Consider the following 19,479-nt stretch of genomic DNA (forward strand, 5'->3'; position numbering starts at 1 on the left):
CCTCCCGAATATGTCACACTCTCACAAACATTACGAGTGGCATTATGATCCATGCATAATGAAAATGTATTTTCTACAAAAGAAAATTGCAGAAACCTAATTAATAGCCCAACCCATCTTATTAAGCCCAGCCCAGCCCAGCCCAGCCCAGCCCACCCCAACTCCCTCCTTCTACTTCTCTTAACCCTAACCCAACAATCCCACGGCCACAGCCGCCCAGCTCTCTGACTTCGATTCGAGCGGTTCGATTTCAAACATATTACCGGTTCAATCGAGCCGAATGGAACCGTAAACACCCTAATTTTAAAATAGGAAAAGAAAAACATTTTCGGAGGTACGGAGCTCAAGAACTAACTCGCGCTCACTTGGAGCAATTCCAAGTCCCGCCATGGAAGCAACACATCACAGCACTCGTCTTCTCCATCCCATTCCCATTCTGTTCCCTACTAGAACTTCTAAGTTTCGAGGTTAGCTTCCTAAGTTTTAGTTTCCGAGAAAACATAAGAAGAATGACAAAGAATCAAAATTTTATATTCTCCTCTGGCGTGTTTTATTTAATGTCTGTTATAGTGAAACTAGAATGGTTGAAGCGTATTTTTATTTTCTTAATCATTCAACTAAATAAATAGAATGTCCCAAGCACGAATTGTTTTTGTTGAGTTTGTTTCCCTGTTGAATTAGTTTGCAGGTGAAATTACTTTACTTGCTTGAAGATATTTGGAGTGGCAATGAAGTATAGGGCATGTATGTGAACCATTTTCTTCGTTGTTAATCTTTAATACTACATGGAGTCCTTGGCAGTAATTTTAGAGTGAGTTGGGTACCGACTATTTAGCTCAAGTTAAACTGTATGCGAAGGTTCAGAATGGGATGATGGTTATAGCTAAAGAAGGACAATGGGTTGATGACAAAAATGGGATTTGGGTGGAAACATATATCGCATCAGTAGAGCTGCCATTTATTAAGGGGATTTCAGACTTGAATTCATCTAGTAGGACAAAGACACATGAAGCCTTTACGAAAGTGAAACCCAGTTGATGGAGTGGAATTGAAATTTTTTGTTTTGGTAAGGCCTCAAACATGGAAATCAGGCATTTCCAACAACTTTGACAGAATTTATTCTGGCTTTCTCTTGAAATATTTCTTCCAAGGTGATTTCTTGCCTAAAACATGTGTTGTTAGAAGGTAATTTATCAAGTATAAAGCGTGGAGAAGGCTTCCCATCAATAAGAGAGGGGCATTAAGGACCATTCTGGGCACTTGCACCATCCCTTTTCAACCATATGTCAGTACTTTCTCTCAACACAACCATTCTGGGCACTTGCATGAGGATCAGAGTGCTGAAAGTGCATGCCACTGTTTTAAAGAAAAAATGGAAAGGTACAAAATTCCCATCCACAATTGGACCGTAGAGTTCTGATCTTGTTTCCTTTTTTTAAGTTCAAATTTGTTTTCCATGGGATTTTTCTATTGGAGGAAGGTGTTAAGGGCTTTTCCTATACTTTTCAAAGGATAGATGCAACGTAGTCTTGTATAGTTATCCATAAAACAAATGTGAAAATATACCCATGAGATGAAGCGATGGACAAAGGTTCCCAAAGACTCGAGTGAACTACTTCCAATATTTGCAGCAATTGGAAAGTGTAGAACATGTGACTTTTCGAATTGATAGACACCATAGAAATTTATGGTGCATGTTGTTAGTGATCTGAGAATAGGAATTCAAAAACGGATTTAAGGAAATTTGAGTTGTAAAAAGAGTGACTTGAGTGACATAGGTTCTCTTCCTAGTGAACAACTATATGTTTCATGTGTGTGCCAGGTATTCACCTTTTTTCCATCATCCATGGATTATTTCCTATTTGTTTGGAGAGAGGTATTCAGTTGGAAATGCCAAATTATTCTTCAGTAGCCTTTAGAGATCTCTTGAGGAAGTAAGCTCCAAAATTTCACTAGCAACTTCAGTCTGCACAGATCCTAGAAGCCAACCTAATAGGGATTGGTCTACTATCTGTAATTTTCCATTCTCCAAACTTGGGATTTCTTACTAGTTTGGTGGAGCCACTCTCTTCACAGATGAACTCTACCAACTTGGGTTTTGTACCAAAGGGGAAATCTATATGCTTTTCTTCTCGAAGTGGAGCAAGGACCATTGATTTTCACAACATACAATTATTCTTATAATTTCATTAATAAAGCGAGAGAGAAAGCTTAGTAGACTGCTGAAGTTGAAGCCTGAACAAGAACATTGGGATTTTGTGGTTGCTGTAGAGTGGTTATGAGACGTGAGTGGAAGTGTTCATCTAAGTGGAGGAGCTAGATTCAGTTGTCTTGGTGGTGTTATGGGTTTTGGTGGCTATGGAGAGAAGAAGATCGTAAATGATGAGTGTGTGCTTGTGATGCTACGATGCCAAGTTAATGAAGGCTGGCTACTCAGGATATTATTTATATAGTAGTAGCTGTACAGCTGAGCCCTGGGTAGACAACACGTGGCCTGCTACCTTGAATAAAGGAATGAGTAATGCTATTGATGATTACAGATTATTGGGAAAGAATGATCAGTAAAGAAAGGACAACTGATCTAAGAGAGAGGAAAACTAAAGTAAAGGAAGGTTCAATGTCTGTTTGGACTAGGTTGCTGCTTTAACATAAAGTTCTTTTCTATTTCAGTTGAATGGTAGTGTAAACGTGAGATCACCAGCTTGTCCGAATTCCATCTCTTTCTTTATTGCTTATGTTCAAATACATTCCTTTTGAATGAGGAAATACAGTTTGTGTTTTCTTTTTTACTTCAGATATGCTTTCAGTTGCTATAACTATAAGTAAACTTTGGTGGGGTGACCAACAATCAATTTACAATTTGGTTCAGTCTAGGCTAGAACTATAATGTATCACCTCACCACCATATATTTGTTCTATATTTTTTCATCAGGATTAACTGTAACCTGTTAACATTATTGAATATGGAGAAAATATTCATTTTCCTTCCAGAATTAAGATTGCTATACTGAGATGTAATTTATGTTTAACCGATTCTGCTGCTGGCCATGGGAGGTTTCTTTGTTGTACAAAAATGTTTTGCATAGAGTATGTGCTATAGGGCTCACTTTGCCTCTATTGTTCTTTCAGTTGCTGTGGCTTATGATGTTCGATTCTGTAGATTGCAATTTGGTAGATCCTCCACTGTGATTAATTCCAAATCTCTGGAATTCAAGGGAAGAACTCATATGTTATCAAATAGGCATTTTGCCTATAAAGTGAACCAAAAGTCTTTTGAGTGTTTGTCAAATCAGTGCCAAAGCAGCCATTTGAATGTGAAGGCAACTTCTGAACAGTGTCTAGACCTTGAAACTTTTCCACAGGAATCGCAGGATGGGGATGCTTTTCTCACTTCTCCCAATGGCAGTGACTTTGATACCTGGAAACCTAGATCTCAAAAGTTCATGAACAGATTTTTGAATCTTGTACGTCTCCGTTCTGTCCTCAACAATGCTGCTGAATCATTTTTTAAAAGTGAAATACGACGAAGATTATTCGTGACAGCTGTACTAATTGTAATAAGTCGTGTTGGATACTTCATTCCTCTTCCTGGGTTTGATAGGAGGTTAATACCACAAGATTACTTGAGCTTTGTTTCTGGATCTGTTGGTGAGTTCAATAAAATCACTATACATGCGTTAGTTATATACATCACATATTCCTATTATTTCAGAATTCAATTTCATTTCAGACTTTCTGCTTGGGTGATATTGATCGTCTTTTACTACATGTTCATGTGACAGATGAACTTGGTGACTTTACTACAGAGATGAAAATGTCCTTTTTCCAGCTAGGTATCAGTCCTCAGATTATAGCATCAATCATCATGCAGGTTTAATATTTTTCTTCAGATCTATCTTCAATGTCTGTATATTGATGTAGTGAGTGACATACTCGAAGTAGAAGGCATTCGGGAATACTGAAGGGCTTGTTCCCTTTAGAGAAACCTGGCTTCGAAATAGTTCAAAATCTTTCAGAATTGGGAAAGTTATAATTCACATCTACTCAATATAGACAATATTGAAGGGTAAAGCTTTTAAGGAGTAAAAAACCCAAAATCATATTTGGATAACTTTTTTTAGAAGTTCATTATTTGAAAATCACGAGCTTGTGGACATTAATTTTACGCATAAAATATTTAACCATTCCAATTCTTACAAGTTTGAACCTATAATCTAAAAAACATTTCCATTTACAACCTGTTCTTTATAACCATTGGTACCTAGAAATTCATCGGATATTTCTCCTTTCCATCCTTTTGGAGTTTGTGTACTTTGAAGTTGTTTGTTTCTTTTAATAAATTAATGAAAAGTTCATTCCTTTCATTCTTCAATTTTTTTTAATATGAAAAAAGTAAAACCATTGTGTTTACTAATTTTTGGTTAGAAGTCTTTAAATGCTGTTGATCTTCCATTGTATGACTATGGTTAAGGAAGAAGAATACTTTAGCAATTACCTTTGTGTTTTCTAGTTTATTAATCATGCAAATTTTAGGAATGCATTTGGAATTTAGAATGCATCCACTGTTTCCTTTTTGGATATGTTTGTCATTAGCAGTTTAATCACGATAGAATTAAAGCAAGTTCTTACGTATCCACAGAATTGAGGAAACTACTATGCTTTGAAGTTGAGTTTACTTTTTTATCCCTTTTACTTTCCAAGTCTTTTCCATACTCAAGCTGTTCTTCATTTTGCTTTCCATTTTCTGGAAGTTAAAAAACATGTCAGTATTATTTCCTAAGCCAGTAGCGTTGCTCCCCTCTTCTCCAGAATTGAGATAAAAGAACCTTCAAGTTTGCATTTTTCCTTGATGGTATTTTGTCACTTTATGTCACCAACAAAACAACAGGAGCAGAGTTTTTTGGTCCTGACAATTGCTTCCATGATGGGTTTCCATGGCGATACTTCTTGTTTATGAAGTTTAATCTGAAAGTTCATTAGATTTTTGTTTTACTTTTTATTATTATTATTTTTTTATCCATCTAGGACTGAAGTTCAATGCTTAACCTCTCAAAAGTTGATACATAGGTACTCTGTCACATTGTACCCTCTTTGGTAAAGCTAAGAAAAGAAGGCTTGGATGGTCACGAGAAGATTAAAAGTTATATGTACGTCTGATATTCATTTCAACCATCGATATGCATTTTTCTATTTGTTTCGTAATGGACCTTGCTCTTTTTCCTCCTTTATTTTGGGTTGAATTCCTATGATTCCTCGTGTAACAACAGATGGTGGATGTCACTTGGCTTTGCAATTTTGGAGGCTTTAATACTATCTTGTTACTCACTTCCATACTCGATCTATGCAGCAAATCACAGGTAAATTTTGACCATATGAGCATCAGTTTGAACATTATTTTGGGATTCCAAGCAGTTCTATGCATCAAAGTAAAATATTCTTTTCCATACTAATGATATCTGCATTATCTTTTCATTGGTTGCTGCACTTCATTTTTACTCTACTCCAATTTTGGTTTTTGCTTCAAGATTCTCATATTTATTATTATCAGAATTGTTGGTTCAGATACTTTTCTTCATAGAATTGAGGTTGCATACCTTATAAACGATTTTATTCTTAATTTTTATTTTTATTTATTTATTTATATTTTTTTCAGAGTTAAGCATGTCATGGTGACTAGTCTATTATTGGTTTGTGGTGCTATGACAATGACATGGATTTGTGACACAATCTCAGAATCTGGATTCGGTAGGCCTCTTACCCTTTTTCTCATGTAATTTTGGTCACTTGGTTCAATTTTTTGTACTCCATATATACTGTTCAAGATACCGAGAGATTCCTATTTCAAAAAAGAAAAACATAGAGTTACGCATTTAAAATGAATTCAAATGGTGGATTGTATTTTGTTATTTGTCGTTCGGGTGGTGCTGCTTTGATGTTCAACCATTTAAATCTATTTAAATAGTTTACCTACATGATTGTTGTTTCTTAATTACATTATAAACTAAAAATGATCTTCAGTAATATTGTAAAAAGATGGGAGGCATTATGACTAGTATGTGGATTCTACTGGTACTTACTGGAAAATCATTCTGATTTTTGCTAAAAAGCCAAACGTTTATTAAAAAAGTAAAAAGTACGCAGGGGAGAATTTTCTATTATCGTATTGCAGCTGCAGGTTAAATGAGTCAAGCTTTGCTGCGAGACCTTTCTGTTGTCAATCACAATTTCTTCCTATAGTTTGTATCATGATAATAATGTTCATCCATTAAATGAATACTTCCTTTTTTTTTCCTTTTGAATGAAACAATTTATTCATTTATAACCATCATGGGTGACTTATTGGTCCAAAAGGGCTAGGGTAAATAGAAAAAGAATGAGTTCAAATCCCATGATGACCACCTACCTTAGGAATTAATTCCTATGTATTTCATGGCACCAAATTTGTGTGAACATGTGGGGATTAGGTGTTGTATCCTGAGGGGTTCACTCTCCATTCTATCCTTTATAGATTCAAATTTTGGCTTTCTTATTTTATCCTTTTCCATTTCCATTGTCTATATCTAGGTGATGTGTTATAAGCAACCCCACGAAGTTTCTTTTACCATACTCAAACGTGTTGTGTCTTACTTCTGTGTACAGTATTCTTCTTCTGTGATCAATTAGCAATGCATTTTGCAGGGCAAGGTTCTTCTCTAATTATATGCGTTGGAATACTGACGGGCTATACAGAGACATTGTACAAAATGTTGTCTCAGCTATCAGGTATGCAAATAAACTTGATGGTTTAAAAGTTCTATATCTTATTGGAGTTGCATTTTTTATTTGGATGGTGAAATATCTCTTCTTTTCTGTAAATATTCTTAGTAATAACGGAATAGCTGTGAATGAAATAATGAAGCTTCTTTTACACAACCATAACTCTTTGAAAGATACCACATAAATTCCCACATGCACTTCTTGCTTCTAGTAAGTAAGTTTCAATACTATGAGAAGGAATCCAGTCTAAACATAAAATTTGGAGTGTTGCCGGGTCTTTTCTCAGAGCCTTTTGCTGACTTCTCTGGGTACAAGGTGGGATTTGGAAAAGAAGGGTTTTTTTTTTTTCAATGCTATGAGAAGGAATCCAACCACACAATCAGGGTGCTGTTTTTTTAATAAATAAAAAGTTACGAACTATTTGGTTTTTATTACTACAATCAACACAAGGTCCCCCTTTTTTTTGTCAAAATTTTTATTGTAAGTTTATACCCATTTCCTTCTATGGAGTGAATCTCAAACTTACAGACCTGGTATTGGAAATTGAGTTGTGAGAGCTTTATGCCACCTCTTGGACCTCTCAAAGACTTGGGCGACTTAGTTCTCAACCGAATTCCTATATTCATCTATGGGTGCTCTTAGTTGAGGTGGTTTATGCTTGGAGTATTCAAGACTGGTAATTAGTTTATTTTGTAAGAAAGGTTTATGCTTAAGGATAATGCTTGATGTATATTGTTTATGTGTTTATCAAGGTACAATTATTCTTTTTATTTTTAATTTTTTTATTTATATATATATATATATTATAAGAGAGGTACAATTATTCTGGATAGAGTAAATAAACTTCATGTATATATAAATTTTTTTTTAAAACATTTCCATATTTCAGCTTTTTGCTTGCTTAATAATGTAATATATCGCAGGACGTGCTGTGATTTGGTTGCCTTACGTACTTACCTTATTGGGCATCTTTACCATAGTTACGATGTGGGCGGTTGTTGTAACTGAAGGTTGCAGGAAAATTAAGTTGCAGTATTATGGGTTTAAACTTGCTTCAGCTGCAAGGTGTTCTAATTCTTTTTCCTTGAATAGATTTTACTTGTTCCATGCTGCAACACTTTTAGTTTTTTGTTACAATAAGCACATTCATGATGTTGAATGAGACAGATTTTATGCAATCCGTTTAGTTTCATCCCTTTGGTCATACATGCTTTTATTGCTTTCCTTCCACCCGATGTCTGGATTTTGTATCATGCTTAAGCCCATTTCCAATTTTCTCTTTTGGTTCATCGCCTATTGTATGATGCCCTTCTTCTTTTGGTTTTTTGTCCAGAGATGACTCACCAATCACTGAAGTAGAGCCTTATATCCCCTTTAATATCAACCCCGCCGGGATGCAACCAATTCTCACGACCACTTATCTCTTGGCGTCTCCCAGTATCCTTGCTAGGTTGTTATACGAAATATATCCTTTGCTCCCTTTTGATGACTTTAGTTATTTTGCTTTATGTGATTGATACTGAATTTTCTTGTGAAGATAGTGATGCAATTTCTTATATAAAAAAAATAATGCTGAATTTCTAACACCAAGTTTTGTACACAGCCTCCTAAATTCAACATTCTGGGAGCATGTAAAGGAGATACTGAACCCTGAAAGTTCTATTGGTGCAGAGCCTTGGGTTTATTACTCAATATACGCGGTTTTTGTATTCTTATTCAATATATTTGACATTGTAAGTTTCTCTGCCTCATGTCTTACTGCCAACATTTCTTGAATATTACCTTTATTTTTCTTACAAATAACTCCTGCAAAATTATCCTTTTGTATGATGAACTTGCTAGTAGGTTGGTTTCAATCGTGAATACTTGCATATTGTAAGTCCTCTTGAATGCATTTGATTGTCTTGAATAGCTTCTTCACTTCAATTGATTCTTCCTAATTATGCAAATCCGTGGTGATTGTAGACTGCACTCCATACTTTCATGTGTGGATAAATTAAATGATGGTATAGGAATGGTTAATAAACAAATCGAACACTAATGTATCCAAGAAAGGATAAATAAGGGGAAAAAAGGAAATTAGTTATATCAAATTGACAAAGTTATTGACTTCTTGTACACATGTGGTTTATGGTCTCAAACTGATGTCCTTTATACAAATCCATTTGTAATTTTTATATGTTGCTCATTAACTTAGATTTGAGGCCTTTTGATTGACTCCTATAAGGCAAAGGGAAACCTTGTCCCGCTGGCTTTTAGGTTGTTTGGATATTTATTATTTTATACAAGTTATCACGTTTTCTATCTAAAAAGATTTATAATAAAGGTCATAGAAAATTTTACCTTTCAAAATGTGGTAGTAGATACATTTTTGCTTCTGCATCTCTAGAGCATATACTCGAGTATGCCCAAATCATTCTTGTGTCTCAACAGCCTGCAATTCATGGAATGAGTTATTGAATTTTTAATTTTCTACCCTTGATATTTTTGTCATAGGAAGTAAATCAATTGACTCTTATGGCATCTCATTCATGCACAATATATCAATTGAAACTATATGATGTATGCATGTAACCATATAACAATGAACTTGATTGTCTTATGCTCACACATTTCTTTGTTCGTCCAGGCCAACTTGCCAAAAGAGATATCAGACTATTTAAATAAGATGGGAGCAAGGATACCAAACATTAAACCTGGGAAAGCTACTATCGAGTACCTCACAAAAATTCAAGCATCAACACGCTTTTGGGGTATGTTTTATCATTGACTTTGTGGTTTTAATGCTATTGGCTTTCCTAGCTGACCCATATTTTCATATTTTGGTTGGTTTTTCCTTTTAACTTCGCATTATGGTAAATTTCAGGGGGGCTATTGTTAAGTATTTTGGCAACAACATCATCTGTTCTTGACCATTACTTACGCAGTATTAATGCTGGGTTTGCAATTGGTTTTACATCAGTTCTGATTATTGTAAGTACAAAAATGTTTACCATTACGTTATCATTACTTCAATCCTCGGAAAACACAATGACAATGGTTCTCCCTCTACACACACAAACACGACTAAATTTCTGATAGGCTGTTTTATTTTGCTACAGATAGACGGTATTTTGATAGAAGTACAAATAATATATACCATGCCAAACTTTTCTAGGGGAAGATTTGCTAGATTAGTTATTTTAACAAACTGTTCAAAATTTCCAACTTTATTGACGAGCTCAAGTTGCTGTACGTTCAGGTGGGTTCCATTATTGAACTCAGAAGATCTTACCAAGCATATAACGTAATGCCAAGTTTAAGCAATGCTTTGAGGCGTTATGGTGTATGACACAATGTCAAGTTCAAATGATACTCCAAGAGCTTATGTATTTGAGCTTCCAAAGGATCCAACAACCTCCTTCAACCAGAATTGTCTGCTTCCTCCTGGCTCAAACCTGAACTTGAATAATGTTTCAGAGTGTCAGAATCGTGTGCATCCATCACCACTAAATGCAAATATCCACAAATTTTTTGTCCTCCAGACTTGAAACACCTAGCGGACAAGGGCACACACAAGTATTGGAATAACAAAGATACTAAATGCCAGTGTGTTGCTATGCTACAAGATCTCACAATCTTGAGTCTAATTTTGATTGTACTCTCCCAATTTTGTATAAAAATAGCGTGTTGTACGAGAACGAACATATTTATTAAATTTATGACAATTTACGACCACTAGATTTATTAAGCACCATTTTAGATCTTAACGGCAGTCTTATAATTGTATGAAAGAGACATTATTTTGGTGATTCTACCGATCAACCCTCACCGTGAAAAATATATTATACGCATGTAGAGTGTAGATGTATCAAACATGGGTCTTGCATTTCTTAATCTATACGCAGGCTAATTACATACTCAACAGGAAGAAAAAATACAATGACCTTAAGGTACAATGACTTTAAGGTGTGCATTCCTCCTTTTACCTCATACTTTATCTAGTTCGTAACATTTTATTTTTGTGTAATAGGGATGAGAACTTATGGCTTGCAAAAATTTTGAATCCTCGATTCTCGGCTAATCCTTGATTCATTGCCCAAAATTTCCTGAATGCACGTATTTGCTAATTTTCAGTGCGAGGTATGATTTGTTGTATTGCCCTCTTCACCTCCAAAATGCTTGCTTTCTTCCCATCCGCATTCTCCTTCACCTGATCATAAAACAACATATCACAATCTTAGGAAAGTTATGCTTAGGATATGCACTTGAATTGAATATGTGATCAGTTGCACCATTTGTTGGTATAAGATGCATTAGTGGGCACTATAGACTTTGCACGTCAACAGCCAACATATATGAATTTCATTTTGAGTGACGATGTAGTTGGTCATTATTGAAACTAGTGATGCAGTCATAACTCATATCATATGTAATGTTGAATCAAAGTTGATTGTTTTTGTCCTCAAAAAAAAAAAAAAAAGAGAGAGATTGTTTTATACTATATATACGTACCTTGGCCCGTAGCTCAGCTATAAAAACTCCATGACTCAAGGTTGAGCATACTGTTGTGGTCTCAATCCGAAGCCCTTGGAGAATGAGCAGGATATCCAGCAACAATCCTTCCTTGTATGGGCAGTGGAGCTCCAACAATCCCTCACTTCCTATTATTGAAACCTGCAAATTGGAATCTAGTGAGGTTGGTGAGTTGAGCACTTTGTGCTTTATACATCCATCCCCAACACCCTCCAAAATCCTCAACTTTCTTTTGTCTGAACATGGTTGATCGTATCGAGTCTGATATGCTGCTGCATTCCTTTGTAACTGTTCAAAACCGGACCTCTTAGTGATCTCCAATTCTCGATTTTGAGCTTCTAAATCCTGGATTTTCTGACGAAGTTGTTTCAGGTACTCCACCGTATCCCCCAAAATAGAGACTTTGTCCATTTTGGTGGCAAAAGGTAGAATCGACCTTAAGATGAAAAACTTGTGGTGGAGGTTTTCAGGGTGGCAGAGTGTCTCGGCAAGAAAATGGTTTCCGCTGAGCTGGTCTTGTGACGTCCCCTTCTGCCATCGACCATCACAGGATTTAGATGGATTTTGGTGATGGTGATGTTTGGCATGAAGGAAGGGCACAATGTGTAAAATGTGCTTGAGTAGGCATTGGGATGTGCAAGTGCTAGTGCTTTCCAGGGGAACATGGTGAACATCTGAGCGGCGATTCCACTCGGAGAAGGCTGATTGGATGGAGCAAGTGAGGTTGGCGGCGGAGGATATGGACTGGTTCTGGTTTTGGAGGATGGCTGAGACTGTGCTGGAGTAACGGGTGTCTTCCTCTGTCAGCATTGCCATTGCCGCTGCTGCTTCAAGTTGCGATTAGACATGTGATGTGAAAGTGGTATGATGAAGATGCAATTAAATCGAATTTGGTTACCTGGAGGAGGTGGGTGTTTAAGCGGTGGACGGTACTCAAAGTCAAAGTTGTTGAGGAGGTGTCCTGAGTTAGGGAGAGGGTGGAAATGTGCATCAAAATAAGTATTGTTGGAGGCATCATTATCAGGTGAGGCAGAGCCAAGTGGGATGTGTTCAGATAGCTCAAGTTGCATTGACTTGCTTGGTTCGCCCACACCTACGCTGGAAGGACTGTCATCCTCTTGTCTTCGGATAATGTTACAACAGTAGTGCTCCAAGGAAGTGGAAGCTGAGTTGGAGGTGGAGAGCTCAGAGAGTGCTACTGCTGGTTTTGGTGCTACGGACTGAGTTTCTGCGAAGATAGATTTGATATGTTGTACGAACCCAATGTCTTCTTTGACCTGAAACGTACCCTTTCACTTTCCTTTCACTTTCACTTTCACTTTCATACATATTTTACCTCTAACTATAAACTTAAAACTTGTTCTTCACTGTCAAATTAACACAGTTGATTATTTTCTCACGACCACAAATTATCCTATAACTTCAACTTATAGAGATGGTACAATAAATAAAATAAAACTACATACCAACTTAGATTATAGACACGGTGAAGTAAAATTATAACAACAATCAGACAAATATATGTAGTATAGGGTTTGTGAAAAAGAAATCCTAGTGTATAACGATGTGACGAGTATAATAGTGAATACAGTGGAATTGAGGTACGAATAGCTTATGGAATTTGACCTTATTAGTGGTGCCGAGTTCAACCACAGCATCCATGAGAGGAATGCAAACCACCGTCTGCAATTGCATGAGAGATTAATGGTACTAATCATAGAGTGGATTTGTATCATGTAGGAGAGATTTGAAAAGGCAATGCATGTGAGAAATTGATGAGATATGAGTAGTGTAGTAGAGTTACCTTTATACGAGCACTCTGGTGATAAGATGAGGAGGGATTCCACATATCGGAAAGCAACAACAAAATGTGAATACAGAATATATAGATAGAAATGTGTGCAGAGTGCAGGTGTAATGGTTGATAGGATACCTTAGCAAGAAGAGCTCTGGAGAAAATTTTGGTGTGAATCTGATTGGCAGCTGTAATCCAGACGTGTTCGTTGTTGGAAAATGCGTTTCCAGGCAATCTGTAATGTGATTATTGATTAGGAGGATATGGAAGTTGAAGTCGGAGTTGGAGTTGAAGTTGGGCAGTTACCCGATTCCCGGAGGAAAAGAGAAAGAGATGCAGAGCAAATAGAACCACTCCAAGTGGGTCAAGTCCTCCGGGGAGAGGGCGGCGGAGGGAGAAGGGGTGCCGGTGGATAAGGAGTGGTAGAGATCCCTAAGCTGATGGGTTCTGAGAGCGTGAAGATCAGAGGGAGAGGGAGAGGGAGAGGGCGTGGGCGTGGGCGTCGAGTGCAGCGTCTTGGTGGTCTTTATGGGTCCGTTGTAGAACCCATCTCCCCACACCAACGCCCCTCGCTCAGTGCACAATCGCCACACCACACAGTAGCTCCATTCCACGGATTGCGCCGCCAACTGCAACTTCCCCTTCAACTCCAACCCTTCCATGCCTTTCTCCTCCATGTGAGATGTGAGATACCGATCACGCCGGCGCGGGGGCTCCGCAGGGCTTATAATTCAACTCTACAGCCTATAGGTAATAGAAATAGGGGACCATAAATAAAATAATACAGAATTAATATAAAAGATGTGATGTCCCATGGGCCATGTGCGTGAATTGTGAAGGAGCAGATTTGAGGGTTGATGGTTTTGCTAAGGATGCATGAGGTCACTTCACTGGGAGATTTTAATCATCAATGCCTTCACTTCACTTTAATAAATAATAATAATAATAATTTAATTTAATATCATCTCTCCCCAACCACCATTCAATTTTCAACTTTTTATAAACGCTCTCTTACTTACCCCTCATTTATATCTCCTTCTGCTTTACAGTTTCATTTGCACACACATCCTGCTTTTCTTTTCCAAACCAACGCACGTACAAAACCATATATTTGTCGTAGTAATTGGCATATTCCTCCAACCAAGACTTTTTGGTCAGAATAGGTATCTTAATCACTTGAACTATGTTCGGTTTGGCCAAAACACACATAATATTATTGACTGGGGCACAAATAATATTATTGATTGCGGACTTGTAAAAGTAGCAAAAAATAATAATAAGAATTTGCAAAGTAATGACTTTTTAATTTTGCAAAAATATTAGAATTCAGGTTCAACCTATGTAAAAGAAAGCAAGGTTTGGTAGAGATTAATGAATACATGATCTCAAACAATGATTTAATCCATGATTGATATACCAAATAATATATTTGATTTGATATAATATTAATAAAAGTTTGTAAGGTGAAATCAGAATAACTAAAAAATCAAAAATCATATTTCAAATATTTTATCATATTTACAAAATACAAAATTATTGCTATGGAAAAATAGAACAAATATTTGAACTACACATTACAAATCATCTTTTTTATTTGTAAGCATGTAGCTGAAATAGGCACTAGGGAGATAGCATTGTATTGATTAGGATGATCTAAAATGTGGGCTATATTTGTAGGTGGGAGAATCATATCAAGGCCCAGTTGAAAAGAACCAACTGTCCAAAGTGCTACTCAATACTAGGCCCAAATTTACAACTTTTTCTTTTCACAGCAACACAAACCATTTTTACATAAATATCTAAAAACTCTAATATTTACCATAGGTAAATATTACAAATTTATCTAAATAGAGGCTGGAAGCCTTTAAACAACTTACCCATATTCATATATTTTTAACAAATAAATAAATAGTTTACAAGAAGAATTTTTTTTTTGTCAACCTCCATATAACTCTCTCTTTCTCGCTGCTTCGCCGGAAGGTGTGCCGAAAGTCGACCCACGAACCCACCGATTGAAGAAGTTGACCTCACCTGTATCCACAGGAGCCCCAGCTATTTTGCCAATCTACAATGCCTTAGCCCCCTGACCCTTCCATCACTCTGGCACCGAGCCCCAGGGGAGCCCACCACCACATCGACGACGGCCATGGACTGGGTGCGCCATGAGGTGACCCGTTGTAGAGAAGGTCGTCGCTAGCCACAGGGGTTGTCATCCGGTCTGGTCGTCGCACCATCGTACATGGGTAGCAATCATTGGGGTTGTGCTACAAGGTGAGCCGTTTCAGAGAAAGTTTGGCGCCGTCACAGGGGTTGCTGTTGTTAGGTCGCTTCGTCGCAAGGGTTCACACCGTTAGGCCATGGGTCATCGCCGCAGGTCTGGGCTGCGCTACCGCATGTCGTCGCCAACGAAGAGGGGGTGGGCGGCGGGAGTATAATGAGAATCAGGAAGTGAACGAAAGATTAGGGCTTTCAAAAGGAAAACAAGACATGACCTATTTTGTGGAGGCTATGTGTTGTGTTGTTACGTAGTATGAGTTGGGTATATGTTTCTTTTAATTAAATTAGATTTTTTGTATTTAATTCCTTGGTCTAGAACCGTGAATGATGAATCCTAAATCTTACGGCGTGTATATTGGATATAAAGTATGAAGTTAATATGGAGAATATTTTGGATATATATAGGTATATATATATTTTATAATTTAATATTTTAATATACAGCATGTATATACCATATAATAGATTTGGATGACTATATTATTATCAGACTGTAGGTTAGATTAAAAAATATATATTATATAACTTCGTAGTTTATGATCTATACCCGATAAAAAGTATATATTATACAATTTTTTGGACAAGTATATCTTTATCATATTGTATATTAGATTAAAATGGAAAATATATTATATAATAGACACTGGAATAATTTATAGTTGTCGAAAAATTAATGTTAGTCAAAAACAGAAAAGTGAAACAAATAGCAGGAAAACCAATGGGTCACTAGAACAATTCAGATCCACGGTAAATCGGTAAAGTTGCCGCCTTAAGCTTGAGAAACTAAGTAATGATCGGAAGTTTAAAAAAAATGTTGAAAAAAATAATATATACCAGAAGATTCAAAAAATAACCGTCGAAAATTAAGCAATAATAAGTACATTGATTAGTTACTATATTTGTTTAATTATTTATTATAATATTATCATTTAATCATTTATGTAAATATTTACATTAAATGAATATCAATTATCATTAGAAAATAATAATATTTATAATAATAAATATAATAGAATGACATTTATTGATAGCAAATTTGAGGAAAAAAAACTTATTTAAATCTTGAAAATCTAGATTTATAAATATTTTAAATAATAGACATTTCTAAAATATGACGTGTAAATATGATTTATTATAGACAACTTCTATTTCTTTTCATGCAGATTTAAACTAACAATCTTTTTTATTAGAAATAGGTGTCTCAACTAATTGTAATTCTCAACTTTGTACCGATGTACCATGTTTATTCATTATTTTTAGCATGAGTTAATTACAAATTTTATAAATGGTTGTTAAAAGACATAATACTTGGGAGTGCTTTTCTCTTTCTTTTTATTTATTTATTTTTATTTAACGAATGTGAGTTACAATTTTTGGTTTTATAAATTTAAACTGATCATTACATAAAATTAGAAAAAAATCAGAGTAATATCTATATCCATATTTGGCACGATGGTGAGAAATTTTATCTCCTCGTTTTGCCTTTTAATTTTAATAATTTTCTTTAAGGTATTCTTGTCATTCATCTCCCTCACTCTCTCTCGAACTCCTACAACTCCTAAATGGGGACAGGAATAACAGAAAATGCATTCCTCGTCTCCCACCTCGTATTTTTTAATATATATATATAGATACATACATACATATTAAAAAATCTTTTTATTCTTTCTCTACTTACATATACTAATAAAACTGTATTTTTCTCTACCACTAAATATATAAAAGAAAATTAGACCATGTGAACAAAGTTTTTATTGTTGAAAATTAATTAATTAATTAGAAATTTCCTTAGAAAAATATTTAATTGAAAAATATTTTTAAAGTAAAAGAATAAACGGAAAAAAATCCCCATGGGAAACTCGATCCCCGTGCAATTTCGTGGGAAATTTCGCGGGGATGGAGAATTAAATAGAGGCAGGGATGAGGACAGGGAAACCATGAATAGAAAACCCGATCCCCGCCCCGCCCCATGAACATTCTTACTTTCCACGCCACCCTCCCTCTCCAAATTTTCTCAAATTCCACTAATTCTTTTCTCCCCTTTTTCTCTATTCTTAATTTCCAAATATTTTCTGTCATTTATAAATTTCACTTTTTTCAAACAATTTTCTCTCTCTCGCAACAACTTCATTTATCTTTCTTAATACTTTTGTTATTTTTCTTTTCCGTTCACTTTTGGATTTTTTTATCCATCTATACAAAATCCTTATTCAAATTATCATTTATTTAAATTTATTTGGAATTTATAAAGGTGGAGAGATAATACTCTAGAAAGAGAGAGAAATTAGAAGGATGTGAAATGGAGAAAGAAAAAAAAAACTATAAAGATTGAGAGATAGTATTAAGAAAGAGAGACACAGTTAAAGGAATCGAGAGGGAGAAATTCATATTTGAAAAATAAAATTAGTCTTAAAGTAATAGTAATAAAATGATAAATTTTACGGGAGCCGTGTTGACTAATAAAACTAAAAAGGTTGGACATGCATTGCACATGTGTATTATAAAATCTGAGTTCAATTCTAAATACGATAGGAATAAATGAACCTGCCTATTTTGAGTAAAATTAGTGTTTCACTCCAAATTTTTATCTAGAATTAGCCGATTTATGTGGTTAAGTTTGACCATTAGTGAAAGAGAAAGAGAAAAAGAAAATGTTTTGATTTTATGAAAACTATATTTTGACTAGGATAGTAAATACGATAATTATAAATAAGTTTGACATTATAATTAAAAGGATTCCAATGGACTATATTTTTCCACTTTCTTCTAGAATATGCATATAGATAAAAACAAAAATATAAAAATAAATAGAATGGGCCATAGTGCAATTATATATTATGATGAATTAGATTTGAGTTTGAAAATGAGAGGAAAGGAATGGTGGGCCCATGGATGTGCATTATCGTTTTCCATGGTTATTGGTTTAATAGTGATGTGACTTTGGATACCAAAAATGGGTAAAAAAGATATTATTATTAGATGAAAGAAATAAGATTACACAGTAGAGAATATGGTGTGAATATGATTTAGTGGAGAGTCCACTACTAATTCTGGGGTAATGGTTCTGTCTGTTAGCAAAGGATTGGTGTAATTAGGGTTTCTGAGAAATTTTTACTGTACAGTATCCAGTGTAATTTTTTATTTAGGACTTTGCATTTTGTTAGTTTGGATGCTTCCAAGTAAAATTAAATATATATCAATTATCACTAACCACAACCAAAAGGAACAAGGTTAATTAAGAGGGAATGAGCTCAAATGTGACGATGACTACCTATTTTAGAAATTAATAATTCTTATGTGTTTCCAAACTACGCATGGACCCTCACGGATATCATAATAATAATAATAATAATAATAATAATAGTGATATATTGTTTATTTATATATGTGATGTAAAAAGAATAAAAAGGCCAATAATGAATATGTCCAAAAATACAATATAATATATACAATGATATATGTATGCACTTGGGGTTTGGACGGTTTGTGTAATAAGAATTTTCTTGCCACCAATTATTAGCATTTAGCAATCCTATTAAACCCTTTTGCTTTAGTCTTAAACAAATTATAGTGTTGTATATGTTTGGAGGAAATGGGAGGTAAATTCATTGCCTTTTTACTATTTATCTCAGCAGACCAGAGACCGAGGTTTAAAGTAGCTACACCGACCCATATTTTTTTGCCAACTTTTGAAACTTTCGTTAATGCGTACGCAGCTCCATCTTTATTATCTCTGCTTATTATACCTAATTAGACTTATATTTTGATAACTTATAAAACACATCCAAACTCAAAAAACAGATCAATTTCTTTTACTTACCACAATCATTGTCCTTTTACTGTTTAAGATTTTTTTTCCGAGAAAGAAGTATTATTTTATTAAGAGGTAATATACATTAAAAAAATAATACCCTAAAAAAAGGCTGTCCAATTATAAAAAATGGTAGCTGGAGGGTAATTAAAAAAAAGAATTTGATGCTTACACGTGAAATGGTATAATTAATGCTTACACTGTTTAAGAGATTTAAAAACTTGTAGGTAAGATTAATGGTTATAAATGCATATGTATCTCAATATGAGTTTAGTTCAAAACATCAAATCGTTTTGTTCTTTCTTTAAAGGTGGGAGGTTTAATC

The 19,479-nt window shown here is 35.1% G+C and overlaps 2 protein-coding genes across 7 annotated transcripts; one reads left to right on the forward strand and one right to left on the reverse strand.

The window, feature by feature from the left end:
- The first annotated feature begins 310 nt into the window (after positions 1-310).
- On the forward strand, positions 311-10,486 carry SCY2 (SecY protein transport family protein). Of its 3 annotated transcripts, XM_022299900.2 has the most exons (14): positions 333-467; positions 682-744; positions 3,130-3,648; positions 3,783-3,871; positions 5,068-5,147; positions 5,268-5,357; positions 5,654-5,745; positions 6,679-6,762; positions 7,680-7,821; positions 8,090-8,206; positions 8,360-8,489; positions 9,386-9,509; positions 9,623-9,729; positions 9,998-10,486. In XM_022299900.2, the coding sequence occupies exons 2-14, from the start codon at positions 729-731 to the stop codon at positions 10,085-10,087; spliced, it is 1,680 nt and encodes a 559-aa protein (XP_022155592.2). In that variant the 5' UTR covers positions 333-467; positions 682-728; the 3' UTR covers positions 10,088-10,486. The 3 variants fall into 3 exon arrangements, with proteins under 3 accessions (XP_022155591.2, XP_022155592.2, XP_022155590.2); XM_022299899.2 differs by lacking the exon at positions 682-744 and having other exon boundaries at positions 311-467; XM_022299898.2 differs by lacking the exons at positions 333-467; positions 682-744 and adding an exon at positions 1,269-1,380.
- A 118-nt stretch (positions 10,487-10,604) lies between these two features.
- TT8 (basic helix-loop-helix (bHLH) DNA-binding superfamily protein) lies at positions 10,605-13,907 on the reverse strand. 4 transcript variants are annotated; one of them, XM_022299896.2, is made up of 7 exons: positions 13,373-13,903; positions 13,205-13,301; positions 13,076-13,090; positions 12,898-12,954; positions 12,170-12,548; positions 11,251-12,095; positions 10,605-10,948 (listed from the first exon to the last, which is right to left on the reverse strand). In XM_022299896.2, the coding sequence occupies exons 1-7, from the start codon at positions 13,741-13,743 to the stop codon at positions 10,862-10,864; spliced, it is 1,851 nt and encodes a 616-aa protein (XP_022155588.2). In that variant the 5' UTR covers positions 13,744-13,903; the 3' UTR covers positions 10,605-10,861. The 4 variants fall into 4 exon arrangements, with proteins under 4 accessions (XP_022155588.2, XP_022155589.2, XP_087981227.1 ...); XM_022299897.2 differs by having other exon boundaries at positions 11,251-12,092; positions 13,373-13,902; XM_088125101.1 differs by having other exon boundaries at positions 13,076-13,301; positions 13,373-13,907.
- Positions 13,908-19,479: the final 5,572 nt, after the last annotated feature.

Source organism: Momordica charantia (assembly GCF_013281855.1).
Source record: "Momordica charantia cultivar OHB3-1 chromosome 6 unlocalized genomic scaffold, Mcharantia_2.0 BLBB01000006.1, whole genome shotgun sequence".
Classification (NCBI taxonomy): Eukaryota; Viridiplantae; Streptophyta; class Magnoliopsida; order Cucurbitales; family Cucurbitaceae; genus Momordica; species Momordica charantia.

Excerpts from the sequence above, each read along its gene's own strand:
- SCY2 (XM_022299898.2), top strand. The coding sequence starts at position 1,284 with ATGTCAGTACTTTCTCTCAACACAACCATTCTGGGCACTTGCATGAGG. Across the intron at positions 6,763-7,679 it reads AATGTTGTCTCAGCTATCAG|GACGTGCTGTGATTTGGTTG; the intron begins GTATGCAAATAA and ends AATATATCGCAG. Across the intron at positions 9,510-9,622 it reads AGCATCAACACGCTTTTGGG|GGGGGCTATTGTTAAGTATT; the intron begins GTATGTTTTATC and ends GGTAAATTTCAG.
- TT8 (XM_088125101.1), bottom strand. The coding sequence starts at position 13,743 with ATGGAGGAGAAAGGCATGGAAGGGTTGGAGTTGAAGGGGAAGTTGCAG. Across the intron at positions 12,955-13,075 it reads ACCAGAGTGCTCGTATAAAG|ACGGTGGTTTGCATTCCTCT; the intron begins GTAACTCTACTA and ends ATGCAATTGCAG. Across the intron at positions 10,949-11,250 it reads TAGCTGAGCTACGGGCCAAG|GTGAAGGAGAATGCGGATGG; the intron begins GTACGTATATAT and ends TTTTATGATCAG.